The sequence below is a fragment of the Corythoichthys intestinalis genome, chromosome 13, assembly GCF_030265065.1.
Source record: "Corythoichthys intestinalis isolate RoL2023-P3 chromosome 13, ASM3026506v1, whole genome shotgun sequence".
Lineage (NCBI taxonomy): Eukaryota > Metazoa > Chordata > Actinopteri > Syngnathiformes > Syngnathidae > Corythoichthys > Corythoichthys intestinalis.
In genome coordinates, this window is record NC_080407.1 from 1,586,519 (window position 1) to 1,612,902 (window position 26,384).

At 43.0% G+C, this 26,384-nt stretch overlaps 2 protein-coding genes across 6 annotated transcripts in view; one reads left to right on the forward strand and one right to left on the reverse strand.

The window, feature by feature from the left end:
* Nucleotides 1–13,752, reverse strand: part of ppp1r12a (protein phosphatase 1, regulatory subunit 12A) — a 38,516-nt gene extending 24,764 nt beyond the window's left edge. For 2 of the 5 annotated variants that reach the window (XM_057855331.1, XM_057855330.1), the window contains exon 1: nt 13,359–13,752. In XM_057855331.1, coding sequence (XP_057711314.1) covers nt 13,359–13,595 — 237 coding nt within the window. In that variant the 5' untranslated portion in view covers nt 13,596–13,752. The remainder of the gene's footprint in view (nt 1–13,358) is intronic. The other 3 variants (XM_057855328.1, XM_057855329.1, XM_057855332.1) reach the window with 3 other exon arrangements.
* A 9,858-nt stretch (nt 13,753–23,610) lies between these two features.
* On the forward strand, nt 23,611–24,946 carry rps16 (ribosomal protein S16). The gene is made up of 6 exons (XM_057855587.1): nt 23,611–23,720; nt 23,811–23,862; nt 24,291–24,392; nt 24,467–24,563; nt 24,630–24,677; nt 24,747–24,946. Exons 2-6 carry the CDS (start codon nt 23,815–23,817, stop codon nt 24,890–24,892), a joined length of 441 nt encoding a protein of 146 aa, XP_057711570.1. The 5' UTR covers nt 23,611–23,720; nt 23,811–23,814; the 3' UTR covers nt 24,893–24,946.
* Nucleotides 24,947–26,384: the final 1,438 nt, after the last annotated feature.

Below are 26,384 nucleotides of genomic sequence, written 5' to 3' on the forward strand. Positions count from 1 at the left end.
TTATCAGCCCGCTGCCATGAGAAAAATGGCTCCGAAGGGCAACGATGGTGAAGGATGCGCGACGCAAATGTAATTCAGTGATAAAAGGCGATTCTGCAGCACACAGACGAGCATTCAAATCGGCAGTGAGTCACTCTCCAGCAGACACGTTGTCATTCAAACCTGTTTAGCCGGTGCGAGGGAGGCATTGTCGGGCAAGGAGCCCACAAGATAGGAGACGCAAAATGGACAAGGCACAATTTGAAAGTTGACCAGAGGGCAACTCCATATAACCGTTGTGAAAGATAGACATCCAACACATTATCCACCTAAACATGATCGACTCAGACTTTTGTTCATTCGACCAGATGACAAATACACACCGAACCAACCAAAGGATGCGCTGTTTGTTTGATTGGCTAACAGATATTAGTGACTGTCAGTGCATCCATTGGAAAAGATCCATGTAGCCATTAGAAGTGAGCAGGGAAAGGTCAGTGAAGTTAATGGAAAGGGATTTCAACTGTGAACGAAGGACGCTAAAGGGGAAAAACCCATTACAAATGTATGATCAAAAAGATGTGAACTGACACGTTCCAATTTTTCTGATACAAAAAAGGAACCCATGGCGATCATTCTTTGTTTTTTGTTATGTTTAACCTCACATACTCAAGATTTATCCATTGGTAAAATATGACGCAGTATTTTGAATACCGTAATTTCCCGAATATAACACGCATTTTTTCCCCACAAAATCAACTTGTAAAACCATGGTGCGCATTATAAACGGGTGCATGGATGGAGACAGTGAATGTGAAATTTTTATCGATTAACAGGGTGCACATTTGAGACCTTGGTGCCTAGAGTGTTAGTTGGGTCCTTCTCAAAATTGGTGAGAATGTTCATGAGACATATAAGATCTTAATTTCTCAAAACTGAGTTTTCATTCACGGGCCTGACCTGGGCGGGGTGCCAAAGTCGGCCATTTTTTTGGCAAAACACCAAATTCAGAAAATGACTACCGTAATTTCCCGAATATAACGCGCACGTTTCCCCCCCCAAAATCAACTTGTAAAATTATGGTGTGCATTATAAACGGGTACATGGATGGAGACAGATATATACTGTATATATATATTATATATATGTATAAACCGATTTTTTGTTTTTATTGACACGGTCACGTTGTGTTGAAGAAACGTATGCGGCGACCCGTCGCCGACCATTACGGTACGTGATGTCACCATTTTGTTTCGGTAATACTTCACTCTAATCGGCCGAATGATTTCGTCGGTGTTAAATTCTGCTTTTTTCACTCTTCATAAAGCTCACAATTAAGTTTCTTGAACTCATTTGAGTCGACGTTTATTGCAGCTCCGCAACTCGGACCATAACAAACGTAAGCACACACACTTCCTGTGTCCGTCAACTATATCGGTCCCTCGGGAAACTCAAACCCAAATAACAATAGTTCCTATTACTGTCGTGTTGACAGCGATGAGCTCTCACGGATTTCCGACTTACGTTCTCACTTTCATTTTACCATATCAATCCATGAAAGAAACATTTATTCGTCATGATGAAACCAGCAAGTTATACAGCAGCCTTTAAACGAAAAGTCACATCTGTTTTGTTCTGTCCTAGATTCTGGTAAGTTGGAGAAGTTGTCAAATCATATTATTACCGTAAATATTGCCAGTTCATGGTAATGTTTTGAACTACCAATGTGCTATGCTTGTGCTGTGTTTCACCAGTCAGTAAAACGACATTTCTGTATCTGTACACGAGCTCTGTTTTCTTGTATTCTTCTATTAATTGGTGCTAAAATTAGGGTGCGCGTTATAAACGGGTACAATAATTTTCCCTAGATTTTACAAGTGAATTTGGGGTGCGCATTATACACGGGTGCGCCTTATATTCGTGAAATTACGGTAGCTACTCAATGGTCTTACTTCAATTTTGGCAAACAAAAAAAAAACCTCCATCATGGATAATACGTAGTTTGACATGTCAAGGATTTGTGAAGACCAAAGTCGAACCACTGGAAGAGATTAACCTGGTATTATTTCTAATGGAGACAATTAAGATTCCGGTAGAAGAACAAATTGAAGGTCAAACAGCCTTGAGGAACAGATTACGTTTCCCCTGCGCTCCTCTTAGCGGATTTATTTTGATTTTCAGGCCACAAACACTGCTTTTACCCAACGGCACAGACCACAAAAGTGCCCTCTCTCAGCCCGGAGTAGCATACCAGTGGAGAAATTCCCAGATAAGTATTACTCCTAGCCTAGGGGCTTTCAGGCATCGGCGGTCTTTTGGCCACGCCTGCCTGACAGGCGGGCGGGCGACCGTCCTGCCTCTTCTACCGCTTCCACAAAAGGAATTCCTCCTCAGACGCGAAGGTCCGAGGAGGCGCTAAAGACGAAAAACGTGCGATGGGTTCAAAGAACGAAAATTCAAGTTAGATGGTAGAGCGCGTACATGCGGGAGTAGAGAAGTCTGCTTATTGGCCGGGTTCGGGAGGCCAGAGGGTACGAGGGGGAGGGGGGCCGCGGGCGACCAGCTGGGTCCCGACACACTACTCGATGAGCTCACTTCGAACGCACACACACGTTGCCTTCTAGCTGCTACCGAGGACGACCATATAAGGCCCTGGGATTCCCGTGGAAAAAGAGGAGCGGGATTGAGGAAAAGGGGGGTTAAAAGAGAAAAAAATACACCAGCGAGATTGTAGCTACAGAGACGGACGCCAGATCTTCCAGAGTCGGCGCGACGGCACGGCTTCCCGACTGAGTCGATACGTACAAGGTACGCGCACACTGGTGCGTGATGATAAAAAGCCAGGGGAGTGGAATGAGGCAGCCTCACCGAAGAGGAAATGCGAAAAATAAACAGCCACTTCCTGTTGCTCTTCGGGGCCCCGGCGACGCTGTGCCACGGGCCGTCTCGCTTAGGAATCCGGGAGATACACCCACGTGTCATTTCTTGAACACCGTCAACATACAGGGCGATAACGTCGCCTTGCTAGGCTGCGATATGGGACTCAAAAGATGCCGTTTTGACTCAAACTGACAGCCCTCATCAATCCTAATCTGACTCGCCACATGCAAATGAGTTCAGTTGCTTTAGGGGTGCTCATTCATTATTTACTCAGCAGTCAATTAACATTCAATTTAAGTTGACTGGTTGACCTGGCCTTCAAGCTCTGTAAAACACAAAAGTGCACTGGGGTGCGTTAACTCAATTGCCCGTCTTGTCAACACTCTTCGCTAAATAAACACGTGCTCTCGACTTTGGTGGATTATCATACTGTTTGTTTTTTAACGTCTAATCTATTTGAACTGGGAGGGCTGGCATTAGTGCTGCAACGATTAATCGATTAACTCAAGTATTCGATTAGAAAAAAAAAAATCGAATTTAATTAAACGAATACTCAAAGCAATAAAATTTAAGTGGCGTCATAATGGTTTATTTTTCAAGTGTTTGCATTTAGTTTTGGTTACACTCCCCTTTGGTCTGCCTCATTTCACTCTGCTGAATCCAACTGCTCCCTGTTAAGACCAACGTAAGCTTGTTGAGACCAACGTAAGCAAAGCGCACCCTAATTTTAGCACCAATAAATATGTCTCGTGTCTCCAACTTTAATAAAGTAAGCGGTTGCAGCATTTTTTAATCCTTTTGTCAAATATTTTTTCTAAAAAATAGAATATTAATTTTCTGTGGTAAAATTGCTCACAGGATACGATAATTTTCACAAAGTAAGGAATTGTAGCGAGTTTTAACAGACTTCACCAGTTGTGTAGTTACCGGGGGGAAGAGTTTGGTTAAGGGAACAGCCGGAAGTAAACAAATGTCCCGTGATTTGCATGCAAGACGTACGTTGTTACTTTGTGATTATCAATGTAAATAAAACAACGCGGCTTGGCTCAGTGGTTCGACACTCTTCCTCAGACTCCTGTCCTAGCTCGCCACACGGTCAACATTTATACGAAACGGATTGCCGTTACGTTCTGTTCAAGACGACATCGCCATGTCCCGGCATGTTGCAACGATAAGGTAAGAAAAATGTACCGGTAAATAATAAACGAATAGCACAAAAAACATTTTAATTTTATTAGATGTGAAAAATATCACGAAAAAAAAATATTTACCACATGAAACTTGATTATTATATCACTGTTGTTCGGATTAGGTCATATTGTGCTGGTCCATGCTTACAATGGAACATGAATCATGATGAATTTTTTTGTGTCTCCGTCCCTGTACCCGTGAATAACGTGCACCCAGGGCCGGCCCAGCCTATACGCAGACTATGCAGTTGCTTAGGGCCCCTGACCACTAGGGGGCCCCCAATCTGGCAATTGTTTAATTTATATTCTATTTTGTTTACTACAGTTTGCTTTATTTGACTTTTGTGAGTTTTGATACTTGATTAAAAGCTTAAAAAAATATAAGTTCTTCCTTAACTTCTTTCTTTCCTCTTTTAGAAAAAGGTTTGGCGCTGTCTACTGTAAGTACTGACAATCATTTGGGGTGAGAAGTTTGAAGTATGCAGTGCAACAAAATCTGATTAGTATACAAAATATGGACGTATGGGTTGGATTGCATGTATGGGTTTCACAGTACACTGTGACGAAATGGTGGGCCAAAAATATGGGCCCCTTTGCATTATTTTGCTTAGGGCCCCCAAATGGCCTGGGCCGGCCCTGCGTGCAGCCATGATTTTACGAGTAAATTTTGGGGAAAAAAGTGCGTTATATTCGGGAAACTACGGTACATTAGGCCGTGAATCAAGGCTCTGATTCCGAGGGCGAGAAACAACACAATGTGTCACAAAATTGGCTGAGAAAATAACCACTAACCACTTCCAAGGTAAGTCTATTTTGAGCGATCGTACTTCCTCGACACGGGCAAAATGAACGCTAGTCGGCGGACAACAAACGGGCACGCGCGCTTCCCCAATGAGGAATTTGCCGTCTCCCCGTCCAGGTGTTTGCACTTTCAAGGCGGCTCGTAAAAAGCTATGCATCCCACCCCCGCCGCAGCCTTCCCGTCGCCGTCGTTATTGTTCGAAAGCAGAAGACAGACGCGATGCCACGGGGCGTTTTGATGAGCTGATGTCATCCGGCAAACATGTGACAGACTGATACGCCGCTTAAGGATGACTTCAACCTTTTTTTTTTTTTTCAAACCCAATTTGGGCCCCGGTCAAGATGCGTAGCGGCAGGCTCGCTCCCCGGAGGAATTCCCGCTCGCGACCCCGGGAAAACCAGTTCCGACCTGCCGCAAAGCTCCTCCGGAAGAAACGAGAACCTTCGGCCACGTGTTCGAAACTAACTTGGCCGCCTTTTGTTTGTGAACGGAGACACGGCGAGGTGAGCGTCATCGGCGACTCACGGCCGCAGACGACCTGGCATCACGTTATCGAGCTCACGGTACTTCCTGCAGGATGATTACGGGGTTGGTCGGCTCGACAAGGAGAGACCTGCCAATTACAGACGCGAGAATGTATGCGCTTAGTCACCGAGCGCTGCCAGGTCCAAATCTGAGATCCCTGACAGTGTTCCTGGAGCTTGACGTACCCTCGCTAGGGTCATCTGTTTATGTAAAAAAAAAAATAAATAAAAAAAAAAAGATGGGGCACAGATTGTGGTTGACCTGATTTCGGGTTTAACGCAGCGTGGTTAATGACATCAAAATTATGAAGGCACGCTACAAAGCTCCACATCATCGGCTAACCCACTAATAAAGACCCTTTCCAAACAACAGCAGCAGCGGTGCATGCTAATTAGCCTCATTAGCAGGACACTCTCATTCAAGACAACAATACAGGGCATATAAAACAAAAGACAATCAAAGCAAGACCGTCTAGAACCCAGTCCATCAATTATTGAGGTGCACCTTAATGTATGTTAGCAATGCGCCAGTGACTCTCGGGGAAGCGCCTCATTTTGCTAACAAAGGGGAGGAAATGCCTCAATACAGATAGAGTAACGCACAATAGAGCGTCAACAGAGGAAATTTCCTTTACACCTGAATCAAGTGGATCCACGATAAGCTAATCTTTCCAATCCTTCAAACTCAAAGAACATTCCTACACATCCCAACGTGTGATTTTACAACTAATCAACAGAAAAACAAGCTTGTGCTGTGAATTGGAATGAGTTTATCATTAGTAGACGTCCAATCCATTTGAAGTGGGAGGGTGGCAGCGAATGAACGATTGAACTTCAAACCAATTGAACGTCTATGGCCGGTAGTGGCAGCCAATGAGGTCATTTTTTTGGCCATTTTAGTCATTTACCTGTTCATTTTCACCCCACGATTCGATTACGATTCGATTTTTGAACGATGATCACGGTATTGACGATGATCGCGGTTATTGCGATTATCACAATTACCGATGCATAGTACATTACCAATTAATAAAGTAGCCAAACAAATTTATGCCCATTTAAAATATCCTTGATTCAACAGGAACGATGGAAACATGTCCACACAACAAAAAGCTGCCCTTAAGCTGCTTTTTTATTTATTTATTCATTACAAGAAAGTGCAAAAACATTAACCATTTTAAAGGGAGTACTTATTTCTCAATGAGGTCATTTTTTGGCCATTTTAGTCATTTACCTGTTCATTTTCACCCCACGATTCGATTACGATTCCATTTTTGAACGATGATCACGGTATCGACGATGATCGCGGTTATTGCGATTATCACAATTACCGATGCATCGTACATTACCAATTAATAAAGTAGCCAAACAAATGTATGCCCATTTAAAATATCCTTGATTCAACAGGAACGATGGAAACATGTCCACACAACAAAAAGCTGCCCTTAAGCTGCTTTTTTATTTATTTATTCATTACAAGAAAGTGCAAAAACATTAACCATTTTAAAGGGAGTACTTATTTCTCAATGAGGTCATTTTTTGGCCATTTTAGTCATTTACCTGTTCATTTTCACCCCACAATTCGATTACGATTCCATTTTTGAACGATGATCACGGTATCGACGATGATCGCGGTTATTGCGATTATCACAATTACCGATGCATCGTACATTACCAATTAATAAAGTAGCCAAACAAATTTATGCCCATTTAAAATATCCTTGATTCAACAGGAATGATGGAAACGTCCACACAACAAAAAGCTGCCCTTAAGCTGCTTTTTTATTTATTTATTCATTACAAGAAAGTGCAAAAACATTAACCATTTTAAAGGGAGTACTTATTTCTCTCAACAATGCAACAAAATTTACACTGGTGGAATGAATTCCACAGTTTCTGGACACAAACAAAGTGTCTTTAGAAATAAGACTTATTTTAACCAATATACTTTGTTTTCACAGTGTTACCTCCCTTGTGTAACAGGTGGAAATCACAATAACTTGTGGCGTTTATTGCCGAGCACATAAAAAAGTCCGGCAACCTCCAACATCGCCACACACTCATGACAGCGCGTGAACTTTCTTCTCTCCCTGCCCGCCCATGCGCACACACGCCTGTCGGCTCCCAGGCAGCACTTGCAGATTTCTGTACTATTTCTCATTTTTGTAGTGTTACCGCTGTACTTAATCATGGTTTTACATGTTCTGCATATGAAATACACGTTAGCGAATTAGCTTAGCGCTCAGAGCTAACTATTAACGTCTCAAAAACAGCAACGATAAAGGCTAAACAGTACAAGACGGTTCGTGTATTCACCTCTTATAGACACACACAGGTCTTGGCAACACACTCGGGACATTTTTCAATTGAAATGCCTTAAATCTACTGCTGGACATCTGAAAGACAAGGAGCAACGAACTCTCTCTCTTGTCCTCTCGGTCTAAAAAATAACTTGTGCACAAAAGCGTGACCGCCGGGTCGCGCTTCTCTGTCTGCCTGTCTCATACACAAATTTATGTTCCAGTCTTTTAAAAAGGAGTAAATCTCTCCCAGTAACGTGCAGCATCTATCATAACGTTGTGCGTGCATCCGTTAACGGTGTCCGGGAGGCAGTCTTGAATTTCGTTCCGCTACGAGCGGCTGAGGGAAAATCATTGTTTTTTAACCTTTATGAATCGTAATCGAATGGTCACGTTTCGAATCGTGATGCATGTAATAATCATTTTTTGGAACTCCTCTAGTATATAAAAACACTGACCACGGCGACCGATCCGCGGCAACACAAAGCCTTTCTGACTCATTTTTCTCGCTGCCGCTAAACTCTGGCAAACATTCCCTCTCGATTATGCAACTCCCACTCTGTCCATGCAAATCCACCAACACGCTCGGCTCGAGTCGTCGTCGCCATGGCGACGGCCGCAGATAAACTCGCACATTTCGGGCGAAAGCGTCCGCCGAATCGGGCGCGTCGGGAGAAAAGGCAAAAGTTCAGGTGCGGGTCAGCTTTTCTCGAGCGGGAGAGGCCGCAAGAAGCGCCGGTTACCTCCACGCTAATTGGCTTGATGGAGCTCAGCGGTGTGGGGACAGGCCAGGGGGAGGCGGGGAGGGGTAGAGGTGACAGCTGAGGAATGTCTGCGCCGCTCGCTCTTTGCCATGGTTTCCAAATACTGTCATGTGAGGAATGCGGAGGCCGAGGCGACGGCACTCGGAATGCCGCGCTCCCGAGACCTGTTTAGCAAAGAGGACGACGGACGGGCTTTTACACTTTATTCATCTAGGACGCCCACCTGAACCGGAGCATTGGGTCGCTCCTCTCGGACAACCTTTTTCCATCCACAACGCCGGCCAAATGTCACTCACGGTGCGACGCTGACGGAGCGAAACTTACAAGCATCCTGTATTAGTCACGATGGTCACAAGCACATACTGTACTTGTCACCATGGTCATAAACAAGGCACAGATTTGACAGTGGTCATAATTACCAGAAAACAACCCCTCAGCATAGCTCAGGTTATGTTAGCATTAACATAAATCTCACTGAATTACACTACTTGACCCAGGTGCTACGCGGGTTCATACTCGAGTGCCTTCAGTGAAAAGTATGGGTGTAGCGGTACACAAAAATTTCGGTTCAGTACGTACCTCGGTTTTGAGGTCACGGTTTGGTTCATTTTCGGTACAGTAAGAAAACAAAATGCAAAATATAAATGTGCTAGTTGTTTATTACACACCTTTCAACAATAGTAACATTAGCCTATACGAAGGTAGAACTCTGCTGAAAAAGTAGCGAGTATTTAAAGATAATCCAACAACAATTTGCCTTTCAGACCCCGCGTATTGGTCAGCTTTCTTTCTGAAAGAAAGAAGAAAAAAGAAGTCCTGTGCTAAAGAGAAAAGCAATCCCAATGACAAAGATTTTAACGTATATTTTACAAATGAAATGCCTCAATGAATCATTTTTTTTTCTTATGAATGGTTTTCAAAAGCTTTATTGGTGGATTTTCTCAAGTTAAAGTGCCACACAGAAATTAATTTAACTGTGTAAGCAGGATCTGTGTATTATTCTTATCATTTAATTACAGGTGATTTAGCTCATTTCAATGTATTTTATTGAAATGGGCTATTATTTATTTTATTATGTTTATATTTTACAAATGTGATGTAGTATTCATTTATATTGTATATTTTATGTTGTATAACCAGGGGTGCACATATTTTTTTTGCCCAGGTTCTCAGAGGAGGACCTGGATCTTGAGAGCCGACCCCCCTGATGCGATAAAATTATGGCAAGCTTTACTTAGAGCCAATTACCTTTAATTAATTATATTAACAATTAACGCTTGATTAACATCAACTGGCACAACAAAATTGCCATTACTTTGAAGTGAAATGTAAAGAAATAAACATAAAAGCACAAATTCAAAATAAAGGGCATTATGCGGCTCCCACATTAACTCCAAGCCTTTGTAAAAGTGGGATGTCCTCCTCATAAGAGCTCACTGAACGTGCATGTTTAGCTTTGTGAAATGGGAGCAAAAACACGTTTGTCGGTGGATGGCGCTGTTCTTCATTAACTTTATTCCGCCACTTGTCCATAGGGCGAGTGGGGTCCTGTCTGACATCACCACATTGCCACATGCTGTTTTTTTCGTGCTTTTCAAACTTTGGATGGCTGAAATTCTTTGTCCCTACATAAAATGCGCTGCTCTTACCAGCGACGTTGGGATTCTCACGGCAAATTTTGTACCACATTTCCGTGCGAGCATCATTTGCTTCTAGCCATGGTACCTCCTGCAGCCACTTTTCAGCAAAAGTCCTTTTTTCGGTAGCTCCGGTAACGTCTCTGTCGTCGGTCCGTCTTTTGAAGGGGGTGGGGAACACGGAAATAATTACTCAGTGGGGCCTGCCTCTTTGACATTTTGAGAAGGGATTTTCTCGTGTCCGCCGCAAATACAGTGGTCAGCCATCGGTACGCAAAAGCGTATGGAAGCCGTTGAGGGCCAGCGCATTTGTCTACGTCCAGTACGCATGCGGACCACTTATGTGCACCCCTTTGTATAACTTTAGTTCCTATGTGAATATTAGTTCCTACTTGTTTTGTCGTGGTCGGGGGGGGTTTTGTATTGAACACGGGGTCGTGTTGGTTATTATTATAGCAGAGAAGACAGCAGTAAATCAACAAAGACAAGTCAACTGTGCCCCGATCTACCACTCAAGAGATCTGATTGACTCAAAAAGTGGGTTACGATTACATATTGGTTTGAAAATCGACCAGATCCACCGTATTTTTACACGAGTGACTTCCGGTCTGCCCGATCCTAGCTACCGGTAGTAGTATTGTTGCAGGAGGGACGCGTCTCGCGTCAAATAATAAACTCTGCCGTTCTTTTCACGTGCGTCATGTTGAACCACTTCTGAGACGCGTCTAAAACACGGCCGCACTTCGACTGGTGTGCATTGGCTGATTGACTTTAACGCCAACGTTTCACTGTGTTCTTGCGGCGGCCATGTTGTTGCGCCTTTGACGTTTCTGGGTTATACTGTCCTACCATGTTGGTCCTCATTATAGTAGAGAAGAAGGAGTAAATATAATTTACACAAAGAAACCCGATCGACTCACAGCCTCGAAAAGTAAGGGTTACATTACGTCAGAAATTTGTTCGGTACGCCTCCGTTCCAAACCGAGCACCACGTACCGAAACGGTTCAATACGAATACATGTACCGTTACACCCTTATGACATACATAATATCACTAGAGATTCTAATTAAATGTACAAATGCAAACATTTTTCCCCCGAAGTCGCCAGTGTGAGGACAAATTTGAGTTCTGACGGCTTGAGAAACAGTCTTTGCTGGTAATATCAGTCAAGGTACATTGACCATAATGATTCAATCGACCTGGCAACACAAAGACACTGAAACCAGATTGGAAAGTTTGGAGAAAAAAATCCAACATCCAATTCCACGTAATGTATTCAACGCTCTCAAGAGCAAAACGACAAAATGAAACTCTTGCTCTTCCAATTATTACTGACAGCGAGTGCCTGCTGCCGCGCACCGTGACAGGCGGCTGGCGACTCCTTCCCAACACCAGATTACGCCAGGCCCTCCACAACAAAGCGTGGCCTCCAACTGAGTCATAGCCAAAGTTAGCATCATCTCTTGAAACCCAGTCGGGCGATATTTATAACCCTGCCCCGGTCAACGGCTTTCGGGAGCGATACGCCGCTAGACCCCTGCCTCCCACCAGAACAATTTGCCAGGCCTCCCTCACCAACCTGACAAAAACACAGGATGAAAATCTAGTACTGACACCTCCAAAGACATCTCAGGAAATTGTCCTGACTTGAGGGATTATTGGCGCAAATTCCTAAAGTACCACCTTAACTCCTTAAAAAGCCCACCCTGCAAAACATCACATGCACATACGGAGTGCAGCTTCTCCTCTCCAGAGATGGTTACGTCGGCGGGGCAGCGCTCTCTTGCGAGTCATCATCCCAAAAAAAGGCAACTGTGAACTTCACGCAGAGAGAGAGAGGAGGAGGGAGAGAGCAGAAGGCACGGATAGAGGTAATTGTACATTTCAATTTAGGTGACAATAACGGATAGAGATGTACGATGCGTCCAAAAAGTGAAGAAATGGATCAAGGTACATAACTGCACGATGACTCGGAAGATGAGTAGTTCTCGTGTCAGTCGGAAGGTGACATCACTTCATACCTATGTAGAAAATATTGGTGGAAAACCAGGATCCTCGCATTGTTCTCCGGACAATTTTGGACAAATGTGTAAAAGGAATCACAACAAAGTAGCTGTGATCAAGATTTTTTGCTCAAAATACATCAGGTGCCGTTTTGGTGTAGGGAAGGATTTAAGAAGAAGGCTGTGCCAGCATAAAAATCGCACAATTTATTGAAACTTTCAATTTGTACTCATCACCGAGTCACTTCTGAGGATCTCAAATGCGACACAGCCTCTATAAACAAATGTAATTCCACAGTCTTTCAACATGTGCTACTAGAACGTGATATACAAATGTGATATTTAATCAAGCTTGCTTGAGGAAGACAGACAGAAGAAATGGTGACAATCGTCAGGCCAAAGAGCAACCATTTCATCATTTGACTGCAAGGGCAGCTAGCCTGGCTAGCTCAGCAGGGAATGTCAACATTTCAAAGGATTTAAAGCACACTTTGACGCTTTCAAAGTCATTTAACGTCTGCTTTGAGGGGCGAAGTTACCCGGTGACTCAACAATCCCTGCAAGCCGATCTCAAAAGAAGCCCAAACTCAACGATCGCTAAGCTAACGTAGCATTAGCATATACCTGCTAATGCCACTCATAATTCACCGTGAAACCAATACAACGTTGCGGAATGCTTAATAATAACAACACCACCAACAACAACAAGACAGTAAATCAAGTCGATGCAACACAAGCGTGCGAACAGAACAATTTACGATCGCCAACCAGTCTCTATTGCTAATCAACAAACCGACTTTAGCCGCTACATTAGCCACAGTTGACTCATTTTCATCTTTCAAATACAGCAAGTCTCATTAGGCGGCAACATCGACCAACGTAACGCGGGTCGATGGTACATTCTTACAAGGGAAAATACGGGGCAAAGATTGAGCGATCGAACCGAAGCGCTACATTTGCTGCATTGCCAGCAATTAGACTACACCCGCCGACTCCGGCTATCGTCTGGTGTGTGTTGACGGCCATGAAGTACAGTAGTCTTCAGAAACGCTAGAAAAGGCAGCAGCAACAAGACGCTAAAACGTTAACTTTGCACGTACGCCCGAGGAGAGAGTGCCGCTAAGAGTTGATGTCATTGAAGATCGGAGCAGGGCGAGCGGGGGACTTTCGGCCGTGCTCCGGGCTCTCCGTGAAGGTAAACAACGGGAGGCAGGAGAATGGCTTCCACTTGACAGGTGTTCAAGGGACATTCGCGGCCGGTCACCGGGATGTACCGACCTGGTGGAGCGCGGTGAGCCCGTCGACGTTGGCGTAGTTGATGTCGGCTCCGCGGTCGAGCATTCGCTGCACCTCGTCGGTGTCGCCGCTGGAGCAGGCGGCCAGGAACACGGCGCCATCGTCGAACTTCACCCTCGTATTCCTCCTCCTCAAGATCGGCGGCTCCAGGTCCGTCTCGGAGCCCAGCCACCGCCTTAACTGCTCGTTCCTCTTCTGCTTGGCGTCCGCCATCTTCATCCCCCTCCTGTCTCGGGCTTCTTATCTTCCTCCGAGAGAGGATATACTTTATAGTGGCACTATCCCACAGCGCACTGGGGCGTGGGAAGGAAGGTGGAGGGTGGACCGACCGACCGACCGATCGACCGACCAGGGGAGGGAGGAGGCGGGACCATCCGAACTCGGCGTCAGCGCGAGAAGAGGGCGGCTGGATTGTTGCCTCCTAGTCTCGCGAGAGCGCCCGGATGAGGAGCTGCAGTCTGACGTCACCGCCTGCCTGTTTGGGGATTATTATTGACAGGAGAGGGAGAGAGTGAGCCGGGTAATCCCTGATGGACTGGGAACTGTGTACACCAAATAAGACGAGGCAACTCTTGAAAATATTACATAACGGCCAGCAGTTATGACGTCCTCTACTTTACTCAAATGCCCGCATTTTCTTGGAATAAACAGGGCAAAACTACAGTGGGGCAAATAAGTTTTTAGTCAACCAGTAATTGTGCAAATTCTCCTACTTCAAAATATTAGAGAGGCCTATAACTGTCAACATGGGTAAACCTCAACCATGAGAGACAGAATGTGAAAAAAAAAAAAACAGAAAATCACATTGTTTGATTTTTAAAGAATTTATATCCAAATTAGGGTGGAAAATAAGTATTTGGTCTATACCAAAAGTTCATCTCAATACTTTATTATGTACCCTTTGTTGGCAATAACGGAGGCCAAATGTTTTCTGTAACTCTTCACAAGCCTTTCACACACTCTTGCTGGTATTTGGCCCATTCCCCCATGCAGATCTCCTCTAGAGCAGTGATGTTTGGGGGCTGTCGTTTTGCAACATGGACTTTCAACTCCCTCCTAATCCCGTTGCATCAAAATGATAACAAGAACGGGGAGCAAAAATCCCAGAACCACACGGGGGGACCTAGTGAATGACCTACAGAGAGCTGGGACCACAGTAACAAAGGCTACTATCGGTAACACAATGCGCCACCAGGGACTCAAATCCTGCACTGCCAGACGTGTCCCCCTGCTGAAGAAAGTACATGTCCACGCCCGTGTGCGGTTCGCTAGAGAGCATTTGGATGATCCAGAAGAGGACTGGGAGAATGTGTTATGATCAGATGAAACCAAAATAGAACTTTTTGGTAGAAACACAGGTTCTCTTGTTTGGAAGAAAAAGAATACTGAATTGCACCATACCCACTGTGAAGCATGGAGTTTGAAACATCATGCTTTGGGGCTGTTTTTCTGCAAAGGGACCAGGACGACTGATATGTGTAAAGAAAAGAATGAATGGGGCCATGTATCGAGAGATTTTGAGTGAAAATTGCCTTCCGTCAGCAAGGGCATTGAAGATGAGACGTGGCTGGGTCTTTCAGCATGACAATGATCCCAAACACACAGCCAGGGCAACAAAGGAGTGGCTTCGTAAGAAGAATTTCAAGGTCCTGGAGTGACCTAGCCAGTCTCCAGGTCTCAACCCCATCGAAAATCTGCGGAGGGAGTTGAAAGTCCGTGTTGCCCAACGACAGCCCCAAAACATCACTGCTCTAGAGGAGATCTGCATGGAGGAATGGGCCAAAATACCAGCAACAGTGTGTGAAAAGCTTGTGAAGAGTTACAAAAAATGTTTGTCCTCCGTTATTGCCAAGAAAGGGTACATAACAAAGTATTGAGATGAACTTTTGGTATTGACCAAATACTTATTTTCCACCATGATTTGCAAATAAATTCTTTAAAAATCAAACAATGTGATTTTGTTTTGTTTTTTTCCCCACATTCTGTCTCTCATGGTTGAGGTTTAACCATGTCGACAATTACAGGCCTCTCTAATATTTTCAAGTGGGAGAACTTGCACAATTAGTGGTTGACTAAATACTTATTTGCCCCACTGTACGTGTCTAAATGAGGCTTTCCTGACACTCTCGGGTGTATTTTCACACAAATTCTGAATTATTATACCTATCATTCTTCTTTAGTGATATATTTTAAGATCGTACCCCCAAAATCTGCATCCAATGCATCACATTGCTATTGTTGTTGGGCATTCATGAAGTAGTTCCAAACCAGAGGGACAATGCAACCAAATTAAATGCACAGAATTAAATGTAATTTTGACTTTATGCCCTGTGCTCATACTACGAAAGAAACTTTTTGTAGCATTAGGGCTCCAGATAAGGACATCACACCTATTGAGGGTGATTCTTCTCACTCTCAGAACATAAAAGCCGGGCCCGCTTCTATCTGGCAGATAGTGGCTCTCCACATCCTCCGAGGCGCCAACCGCAGACGCGGGTGACACGGGGATCATGGGAGCTGGAATTGTCCTCACTTGAGGACGCACTATCGCTCTCCGTGAGTGCCAGGGCGCCCCTTAAGCGGACCGGGAACACTTGGGGTCGCTTTTACTCGGCGCCGTGCGGGTTGTATTAATGCCAGACGCACTGACGGTTGCTTCCTGAAAGTGACGCCGCTTGTGTACATGAACTCTTTCTGTGCCATTGACGATGGTAGATGTCCAATCACCTGTATTCTTAAAAAAAAAAAAAAAGGTTTTTTTTATCATCCGTCTCTTTGAACCGGGACTTTGCTGCCATACCTCCCATTTCAAAAAACAACATACACCGTATTTCGCAGATATGTGTGCGGCGAGCTGAAATACGTGCGAAAAAAACAGTATATCATGAGATTCTCGAACTGCCAAAGTCAAAAAGCAGAAGTTAGTTGCACGCCACCAGCCCGGCGACAGTTACGCCAAAGGGGAACTACCATAAGAATGTGTCAAGTGGTGATGCAACGCCATTTCCTGAAGGGAGACATTGTCACTCCAGCACAACACAAGTACAGAACAATTTCAAAACGGCGTATTATTTATACTGTACATTAAAATCAGCCGCCACATTCCGTCATCTGGGAACAAGTTCAAGTGGCCCTTTGGTGGTGCGTCACGGCCCTCTGGCAGCAGACGCGCAAGTGGCAATTTGACAGGAAAAACACATCCAACATAAACAAAAACATGAGTTTTCTGTGAACTTCTGGCGTCAGGTACTTGAGCAATGACAGCCTAATAAGACAAAGCTGGGCCAGTGACCTTGTTTCCCGGCGCTAATAATAGGTCCGAGCTCTGAGCCCAATGTGTTTTTACGCTTAAAAAGCCAGCGCGAATCATCCCGTGGAAATAAAACGCTTTTTGGGCTATGTACTACAAAGTAGCAAAGCGTGGTATTAGGATGACAAAATACAGACGTTCGCAAATTTCACCTCTACTTTAGAATCGAAGCGCCTTCATTCACGATCACGTTTCGGTGCCGTAGACGTCAACGGCAGAGAGACACTATGAAATATTCCAGCCGGCGAAGGTTTTAACTTCTGCATCCTCTGTTCTTTTTCTCTCATAACAAAACCGCAGTTGCCCTGACGACAAGCACTTTCACATTCTAAATAAAGGTCCATCTCCTGCTAGTTGACAAAAAAAATGATCAAGTGTTGCTGGCATTGTCCCATGTTCCCTACCTGGCGTGATTTGTGCGGAGGATGTGAGTGGGAGAGGAGAACAACAAGGCAACTGCGTGTGGGCTCGCGGCCTTCAAGTGTGGCTCGCTGTGCTTTGCAGGAAAAAAATCATAATGGAAATATGGACAGTAATTTAGATGATCCATTTAAGGGCTTTTTTTTTCCATTTATAAGGTTGTATTTGAATGTTTTCCTCACAGTCAGATATCGCCGTCCGTGGCACTGAAACATGATTGTGGGGTGTCAGAATTTTGTCAAGAATTGTCCAAAATCTGCCCCCAGAAGGACGGTTGGGGGAGGGAAAAGAGGCAGCTTCAGTGCTAAAAATAACTAGACTACATATATGTACATAAAGTGTGCACATAGCATTCCCCAGATAACGGCAGATGGCTTGCGGATAACATTCACAGCAAAGTCAATAGTGCAATTAGGGCGTGGCGGGCGTTCACCTTAACCTGTATCGAGTCAAAACGAGTGACAATACGTCCATCTGGATCGATAGATTAACTCACTGGCCCTTTTGACGGCGACAGACGTCCAGTCCATTTCCGGTTCAAATGGATTGGACGTCTACTAGCAATCAGTGTTGGGCACGTTACTTTATAAAAGTAATTAGTTATAGTTACTCACTACTTCTTCCAAAAAGTAACTGAGTTAGTAACTGAATTACTCTAAAGTAACTAGTTACCAGGGAAAGTAACTATTTCCGTTACTTTAAAAAGAAGTTGTTGTACGTCAAAGAATTTGAAATTTTCTGAGCAGTATTCCACTCAGTTGAATAAAGAAGAACAGACAGGTAGTTGTGTTATAGAACCTTGTAATATAGATTGCACCTCACCAGCAACAGATTTATCCTACACTTGAAGTGCAACAAAAATAAACAAACTTGAATTGCTTACCACCAGTGTTGTGAATTTTACTTTAAAAAAATAATTAATTACGGTTACAAATTACTTCTCCGAAAAAGTAATTACGTTAGTAACTCAGTTACCTGAATGTAAGCGTAATTAGTTACTTGGCAAAGTAACTAGTGATAATTTTCATGTTTTTTTTTCCTCAAAAAAAAAAAAAAAAAAAAACAGGTCACACAATGTGAAGTTTAAAGGGTTTTGGGAAGAATTGGCCCGAGCCCAATTCTTTACCCTCTCCACTTAACTAGACACAAGGGTATTGCGATAAATAGATAGTAACCTTTGCTATGTGTGGAAGTCATTTAAAGTTGTGAATCAACCGTTAAAGTTGTTAAAATTGCTCCCGCTATTGCATTAGTTCCCTTCTGTCTACTTTCGACATGTGTAAGTTTTAAAACTGTTTCACCATTTAAAGATAGATTTAAGTCAAGATTTTGCCGATTTAGGAGCATTTTAGATTTTTAAAAAAGAAAAAAAAGGACTTAGGTTCGCTAGGAAGGATCTCTACATCAGAGCCTTCCTGAGAGGTCTACTGCTTTAAGATGGCGGCTGTTTACTAACGCATGTAGTCCTGAAAACATGTTGCCAATGCAGCCATGTCTGTCATTTGCATCTAGTTCTATAATATGTGATATCTACCGTATCATGTGGGCGTAGTTTGTAGGCTATGGCTACAGTCAGGTATTATTGGAGCCACCTAGCATCGCGTTTGCAACAACGTCTTCCCCGCTCCTGCTCTGCTCTCTCGTCTTCGTGAGTCCGTCTCTCTCAGACTTTTTTTATTCAACCAACTTAGTAACGCATAGTAACGCAAGCCTTTCCCGCCTCAGTAACGGTAACGGCGTTGCCAAGATGATAAACGTAATTAATTAGATTACTCATTACTGAAAAAAATAACGCCGTTAGTAACGGCGTTATATTCTAACACCGTTATTAACAACACTGCTTACCACAGATGTCGCCAAAAGCTTTGCCCTGGGACATAAATTACACTTTACATGCACGTTCTTTCCAACTTGAAATAGTGTTTATACCTCCACCTCGTAAAGGACAAATTTTCCTCTGAATGCTCTGCCATCATATCCCTCTGCATCTGTTTTGCGTGTGTGTGTTTGCCGCAGGCGCTGTTCCGGTTTGTGTGTGAAAACACCGGCTCTGAAGTATTTATTTATTTATTTTTTCCCGGCTCTGAAGTACGTGCGCTATTAGGTTCGAGCGTTTACGCCACAGAATGGGGGATTACGTGAGATTTGACAACAACGCAGCCATATTGGAAGCGGATCTGGCTCGCGGGACATTAAACTTTAACTTGCCAGTTCGATAAAGAGACGAACTCGTTACTAAGGCGACGAACAGATATGTGATCAAACTTAAGGATGTGAACAATGTTGACCCTTACGAGTAAAGATGTCGACGGGCTTCCGCGATTACGCGAAATGGACATTCTGCTGTATTTATTGTTTGGTGTATGTTACTAAACTCGTCAGCGATTCCGAAATTACAAATCGCTACAAAGCTACGAACAGTTTTGCTGTGGATGGGTGCAGGACCTGCACATTATGACCGTATCAAACGGCAACTCCATGGTTCTTGCAAAGGTAGGCTATTGCCATGAACCTGAACGCACCCCAAGTCTTGGATGACAAATAAACAGAGCAGAGTAGACTCGCTACGGCTGGTAGTTTCTTCAATTTATTCAAAGTAAGTAACGCACCGCTTTTGACCGTCAGTAATGGTAACGGCGGAAAAAAAATAATTGGTTAGATTACCCCGTTACTGAAAAAATAACGGCGTTATTTATAACGGCGTTATTCACAACACTGCTAGCGATCAAAAATTGATAGAAATGCAAAATGTGTAACAACTTTATCTTTGAGATATCTTATCGTTCTTCTAAGAAATTAGGCAGATTGATGTGAGCTGAAATGCGGGAAGTCTCATCTTTCATAACAAGCCTCGGCAGCTCCTGATGCGCCGAGGCTTTCGTCGACGCGACGAGGTGAAGTCATCTGCGGGATTTTTTTCTCTCTCCTCCTCTCTCTGCATGATGAGTTTGGCCAAAGACTAAGGAGGAGGAAAAAAAAAACTTCAAGGTGGGGGTGCGCGGGAGGAAAGAGTCAACGACATCATCTCTCCGCGCCTTTTAAGGAGCTCTCCAGCGGAGGCCTGACAGCGCTGGCCCACTTTCCCATCGCCGCTTCCCAGCCTTTCCTCTCGGGACGCGCGCACAAGATGGCCTCCATTTTTTTTTTTTTTGTGGCCTGATTTGTATCACCGGCATGATAGCTTGAGTTCATCCAGCTTGCGACGTATCGTCAGGCTAGTGACGACAATAACGAGAAGATTCATAACAATACGAGTGCTTGTCCCCATCTTCAACCCACTGAGTCATGCGTGACCCTTGACCCCCGCACGCACACGCTGGCAGAAAGCTGACGGAAAATGAGAGAGATGGAACAAGAGAAAGCGGCGAGTGACACCAACGGAGGGGAAGCGCTGCCCTGCGTGTTGCCAAGTTTGGCCGCAGCGGATTCATGATTTCTTTTCAAGTAACTAATAGCACATTTCGACCGTAGGAACATGACATTATACAGTAGTCCTATTTCAAAAAGGAGAATTTTAGGAGATTTAAGGTAGTTTTATTTTGGGTTGTACATTGTCAATCAGTGCACATTTTGAAGGTATTACGTTAATCGTATTTCACCTAATGCAATTTGTGAGATTTGTGAGAGTCTACTTGTTTAAACTGCACAAATTTTGGGACTATTACGGTAGTTTTTATCGAATATCTATGCGCTACACTAAAGTCGACTTGTGTCCCAACGGTTTTAACCATAAGCGGATTTTGGGGGGGGGGGTCAAGCCCCCCCCCGTGGCCTAAAAGTGTCATTGCATGTAATTCACTTGCATATGTATGTATATATATATATATATATAGTATATTTATAAGTTGTAAAGTTGACACAAAAATGAATGAAATGAACAAAAATATATATTTTTATAATGGGTCAAAATTATTTTTCAAGCACCTTAGTCGGTCATTTGCTTTGCATATAATTAAAAAAACATTTTTTGAAAAAAAATATTTTAAAAAATGATTTTTTTCTTTAACCGATTTTTTTTTTTTTTTTGATTGAAGCAACTTTTTAGGGGGATTGAATGATTTAGATACAAATGTCCTAATCATAATATGGCCCGAACACAAAAAGGATGGCTTCAATCAAAGAAAACTTTTTCAATGAAAAATTAAATGTTCAAATGCAAATTTTTCAATCTCAAATATTTTTTCGCATTCAAAAACTTTTTCTATGATTGAAATGTTTCTTTTTTTGATTGAAGTGATTTTCTTTTTTAAAATCTATGTTTTTTTGAAGCAACTTATTTTTTGACTGAATCAAAAAAAGAAAAATGTCCTAGCCAAAATGTGGCCCAAAAACAAATCATCAATACCTCAATCGAAAAAGTTGCTTCAATCAAAAAACTTGACTTCAATCAAAAAAACAAACAAAAAAAAATCTAAGAAAAATAGCTTTCACATGCATTTTTTTGGGGGAGTTTCAAAATTATTTTTGCATTCAAACACCTTGAGTTTCAATTTTATTTTTGCATTCAAACACATTTTTTTTTAATTGAAGCGACATTTTTTTGGGTTGAATAATAAAGACACAAATCTACCTCCATATGGCTCCGCCAAGGGGATACATTTTTTGACTGGGGTAACTACATTGGCACGACACCGACGGGCGTACCATATTCAATGGATGAAGATCTTGGCGAAAAGTATAGCCTTATTTAAATTCCCCTCAAGAATGATGGGAAACAAAAAACCCTCATTGTCAAATCATTATAAATATTCTTGTAATTTTATTGCTGACACTGCGCTTCGGGGTCATAAACATGTTGTGCCCCCCCCGCCCCAAAAATCAAACTCTGCCTGTGGTATTAACTCTTAACCCATTGGCGACGATAGATAGGGAGTCGTTCATTCACCCTTCTCAGTCAAAAGGGATTGGATGTCTATCGCCATTAAGTAAGAGTTTTTGGTGCATTAGTGCAATGTTTTCTGGTGGTCTACTTGACTGTTCCCAATTTGTGGGTCATTCACGTTTATAAGTATCGTGATAATTAGTGATCTGCTTCCAAGATTGGTGGCCATTTTGAGGGTATCAAAAGAAGCCCGCGGCTATTTAAGGCTCTTCTCTGAGGGATTTAAAAGGCAAGGCGTGTTGACATCAATCCCGAGCCGGACTTTTCCGCCCGGTGAACCCAGAAGTGTTCTGTTGGGTTGCCACGACAACGCTGCCGTTGTGTACCTCAGAGAGGCTCGGGGCGCTCTCCCGTCCTCTCCTCTCCCGGGTGAACTTCAATTACCGGCAACACGTTTTCCCCCAGCGCGGCGCTGGCCTATTATGGTCAAAGGAGCGGCGGCGGGCCAGCAACGGCGGCTCCTCCGCATTAATTCTCGCCGCGTTTGTCTCGCGCTCACGGCGCTGTGACAGGCCGGGGTCGGCGAGGTCGCGCCTCCAGGTGATGTGTTTCCATAAGGCCCGCGCGGTGAGGAAATGCACATATATGGCGCGCTCTTTATTTATGAGTTTTGACCGAGAGACGGAAAAGCCGTCTTCATCAAACGGCGTCTGGGCGCTGTGAGGTTAACTTGACATACAGGAAATACGGCCTGGCTTTCGCACGCTTCCTATGTAGACGGCAAGGCATGAGGGAAGGACGTATGGGGGCGTTTGTGTAAACTGTGGGGGTCTCCACATGTGGCAGAACATCTACGGCTAACTCAAACTGTTATCAAACTTGCAATGTTAAAAAAAAGTGACTTTTCACCTACAGATGTAATACGAGCGCAGCTATTTACCTGTGCCCAACTATAGAGATTCTATTAGAAGTCATGAATTCCATTATTGGTTGTACTTTAGTTTGTAATCTGCACAGTATTTTTCCATTTTAGCATTGAATGTGTTCAACTGTAAACATCGTTCTTGCCGCAGTAAATGTCAGATATAGCGTGGGCAGTCACCACTCGGGTGTTTACTTTTAATCTTAACACCGCACTTCGATGTCAGCCCACGGATCGGGCATTCTGGAGGCGATACGCGCCACAGACCTGACAATCAAGTAGGCACAGAGTACAGCGTAGGTGCTTGTTTTGTTTGATTTCAGCACAGAAAAATTGTCTGTCAGCGGTGATGTGTTTTGAAAGTCAGCTTGTGGTTGATGAGGCATCTTCAGCCTCAAACTGATTTGCACATAGAATGGTGTTACTTTCATCACCGCTAGATGGCACTGCTGCGCAAAGTGCAGTCCAAAATGACATTACCGTTGGTTACTTAAAACTTTTAGATTAAGATCCTTAAAAACTAGATGAAAGATAGTAGGTCATGTTTTTGAATGAAAATATCCAAGTAGAAAATGAAGCAAGGCCAGAAATTTATTTAAGAGGAAGGGAAACGGAAAAAATGGAACAAAAAAAAAAGGATCTATACAAGAAATATGGACGATAAAGGTAGAATAGATAGACGTAAGGGCGAAGGAAGGTCGAAATAAACAAAGTAAATCTACTTTATATTTTAAAATGGAGGAACTGCAAAGCAGTAGCAGCGGTCGCAAAGCTCGACCGCAAAGCAGATGAAAACGTCGCACGTCAGTCCCTGATGTTCCGCCCGTGAAACCCCGTCGGCCTCTCTGTACGGCACCCTAGCTGACTACGGTATGTTGGCTACTTCGATACGCTGCTAATCCTAAATAAACGACTTTTTGGAGCTTTTCCGACGTAAACATTGTCTCCCGTGTGTTTCAGAAACATGCCGGCCAAAGGTCCCCTGCAATCGGTCCAGGTTTTTGGGCGGAAAGTACGTATAAACGGATACATTTTCTCACGTGTGGCGGGCGGTGCTGCGAACCCAGTGTGGCCTGGCTAATATTAGCTCGGCGTGCTAACATCAACGAAACTCTTTTGTAGCTTAAATTGAGATTATGTAGAAACTACACCAAGACGCGTGTATTTACGATATATCGTGGTGCTATAATCGCCATAAAGTATGCCATTACGGGTGAATTTGAAGGCATTTTGCTTAGCCATTAGCCGGTTAAACTGTACTGCTGCGTTTTGTTTTTTCTTATTAATTCGTTTATTTTAACCACCGCTCTTTAAAATCGTGATGCCAGCTTGATTGTCGTGATTTAGAGCTACTGGATATTTACATCATTGAAGACATGCTGATTTTGGAGTACCTCCACGTTCAAATGACTATTTTCCCAATTTGGAATTGATTTGTAGAAAACTGCCACTGCAGTTGCCCACTGCAAAAGAGGCAATGGCCTGATTAAGGTGAACGGCAGACCCTTGGAGATGATCGAGCCCGCCACCCTCCAATACAAGGTGAGCCACTCGATTGAGAAGTTTCATTGGGTAACATCTGTTTTTTAAGTGTTGGGATCCTCTTTTCGATGTAGCTCCTGGAGCCTGTGCTGCTGCTGGGCAAAGAGCGTTTCGCCGGAGTTGACATCAGAGTCCGCGTGAAGGGAGGCGGACATGTCGCTCAGGTTTACGGTAAGCAACTGCAAGTCAACATATTCCCGTTTTCCTCCTATTCATTCTTATATTCACACTTTCCAGCCATCCGTCAGGCCATCTCCAAATCATTGGTGGCGTATTATCAGAAGTGTAAGTAGATCACGACAATACCAATCACAATTTGGATCAAATAACATTTTGCCTCTCCTTTGCCGGCAGATGTGGATGAAGCCTCTAAGAAGGAGATCAAGGACATCTTGATCCAGTACGACAGGACCCTGTTGGTCGCCGACCCGCGCCGCTGTGAGTCCAAGAAATTCGGTGGACCAGGAGCCCGCGCCCGCTACCAGAAGTCCTACCGTTAAATGCAGTGTACATTTTCATTGGAATTAAAGTGGCGCTGAAGCCGAGAAAAGTCACATTTTGTTATCTGTTGTTTTTCAATGCTTCCGTGTTAAATAGAACTTCACAATAAAAAATATTTGATAAATGGATTACATTTTAATGATATTTACACCTAATTATATGACAAAGTTTGTGATGGTTTAGGTTACTTTAAGATAACTACAATATCTAATTTTTGCCAGCTCATTTTGTTAAACTATGTTGACAAAGATCCCATTCAATTTGTTGCAGTTGTTGAAACTACAAGATTTGATTTGACAAGCACCTGAGAATAGGGTCAAAACGGTGTCTGCAGGGTCTTAAAAAAAAATCATTTCAGTTTTAGGCCTTGAAATGACTAAAAATTACGTGAAAGGTCTTGAAAATCTATCAACTTTTATTTAGAACATGCCTAAAACTCCTGTAAAACCACTGTAACGTAACTACAGACTACCTGTGCGGCCCAGTCAGAATTTATGGAACACCACCTGCTATTGCTGCACTGCAAAACACCTTAAAACTAAATGTCCATGTTTTCAGTGTAAATCTAGTCGAGATAAATGAAATTATCTGCCAGTGCTTTGTTATACTTGAAATAAGCAATACATTATTGTAGAATCTTAAAAAAACTTGAAAAAGTTAATTCAAGAATAGATATTGTTCCAAACATTTGAAAACATTTTTTTTAATTTAGGTAAAAAAAAAAAGACCAACTTTTAGATGTGTGAGCTTAATAAGAGATAATATTTAAGTGGAATAATCTGACGCATTCATCTGTTAAGTAGTCTTAAACACACTAAACAAGATGGAGAAAATAATTTGACTAGACTGGAGAAAAATAATAGTCAATCTAAGACGTTAGAAATTTCCAGTGAGTGCGCGCGTAGTTGTGTGTTGACAGCTTAGTGAGCATAGCAGCGGTGAAAACTTGAAACAACCAAATTACAGTACTACTTGTATCCGTGGGTAAGTGGCCGACAACCATTGGCTTGGTTCGTTTACAAGTCTTGATTCACAACACAGAAATTAGAGAAATGAATTCATATACTTTGCAAGTAATTCTGGGCCTCCAATTTTCCTTCATGTCTACTGATGTGAAATAGGTCTTAAATTGTATTTATTATGGTTTTTAAAAAGTCTTTAAATTTGGCTTGTTGGAACCCTACAGAGACCCTGCAATTTTTTTTTATTAACTTTGTGTATAATATTGAGTATAATTAACTTTTTTTTCCCATGTCCCATGTACATGAACATTATTTTTGGTGTGTGATTTTGAGCAAATTTCAAAAGGTGAACATGTGATGCACTTCCATTATTGTGACGACAGATGGCACTAAAGGACAGTTAAAGTTGAGCTCCAAAACACTATTTCAAAATGATTCCTCAAGCACGAAAAGAGCAACTGTCGTTATAGCTATAAACAATTTCCTTCACATATTTGAACAATTTTTTAAAAAGAGTTTTAAATTTAAA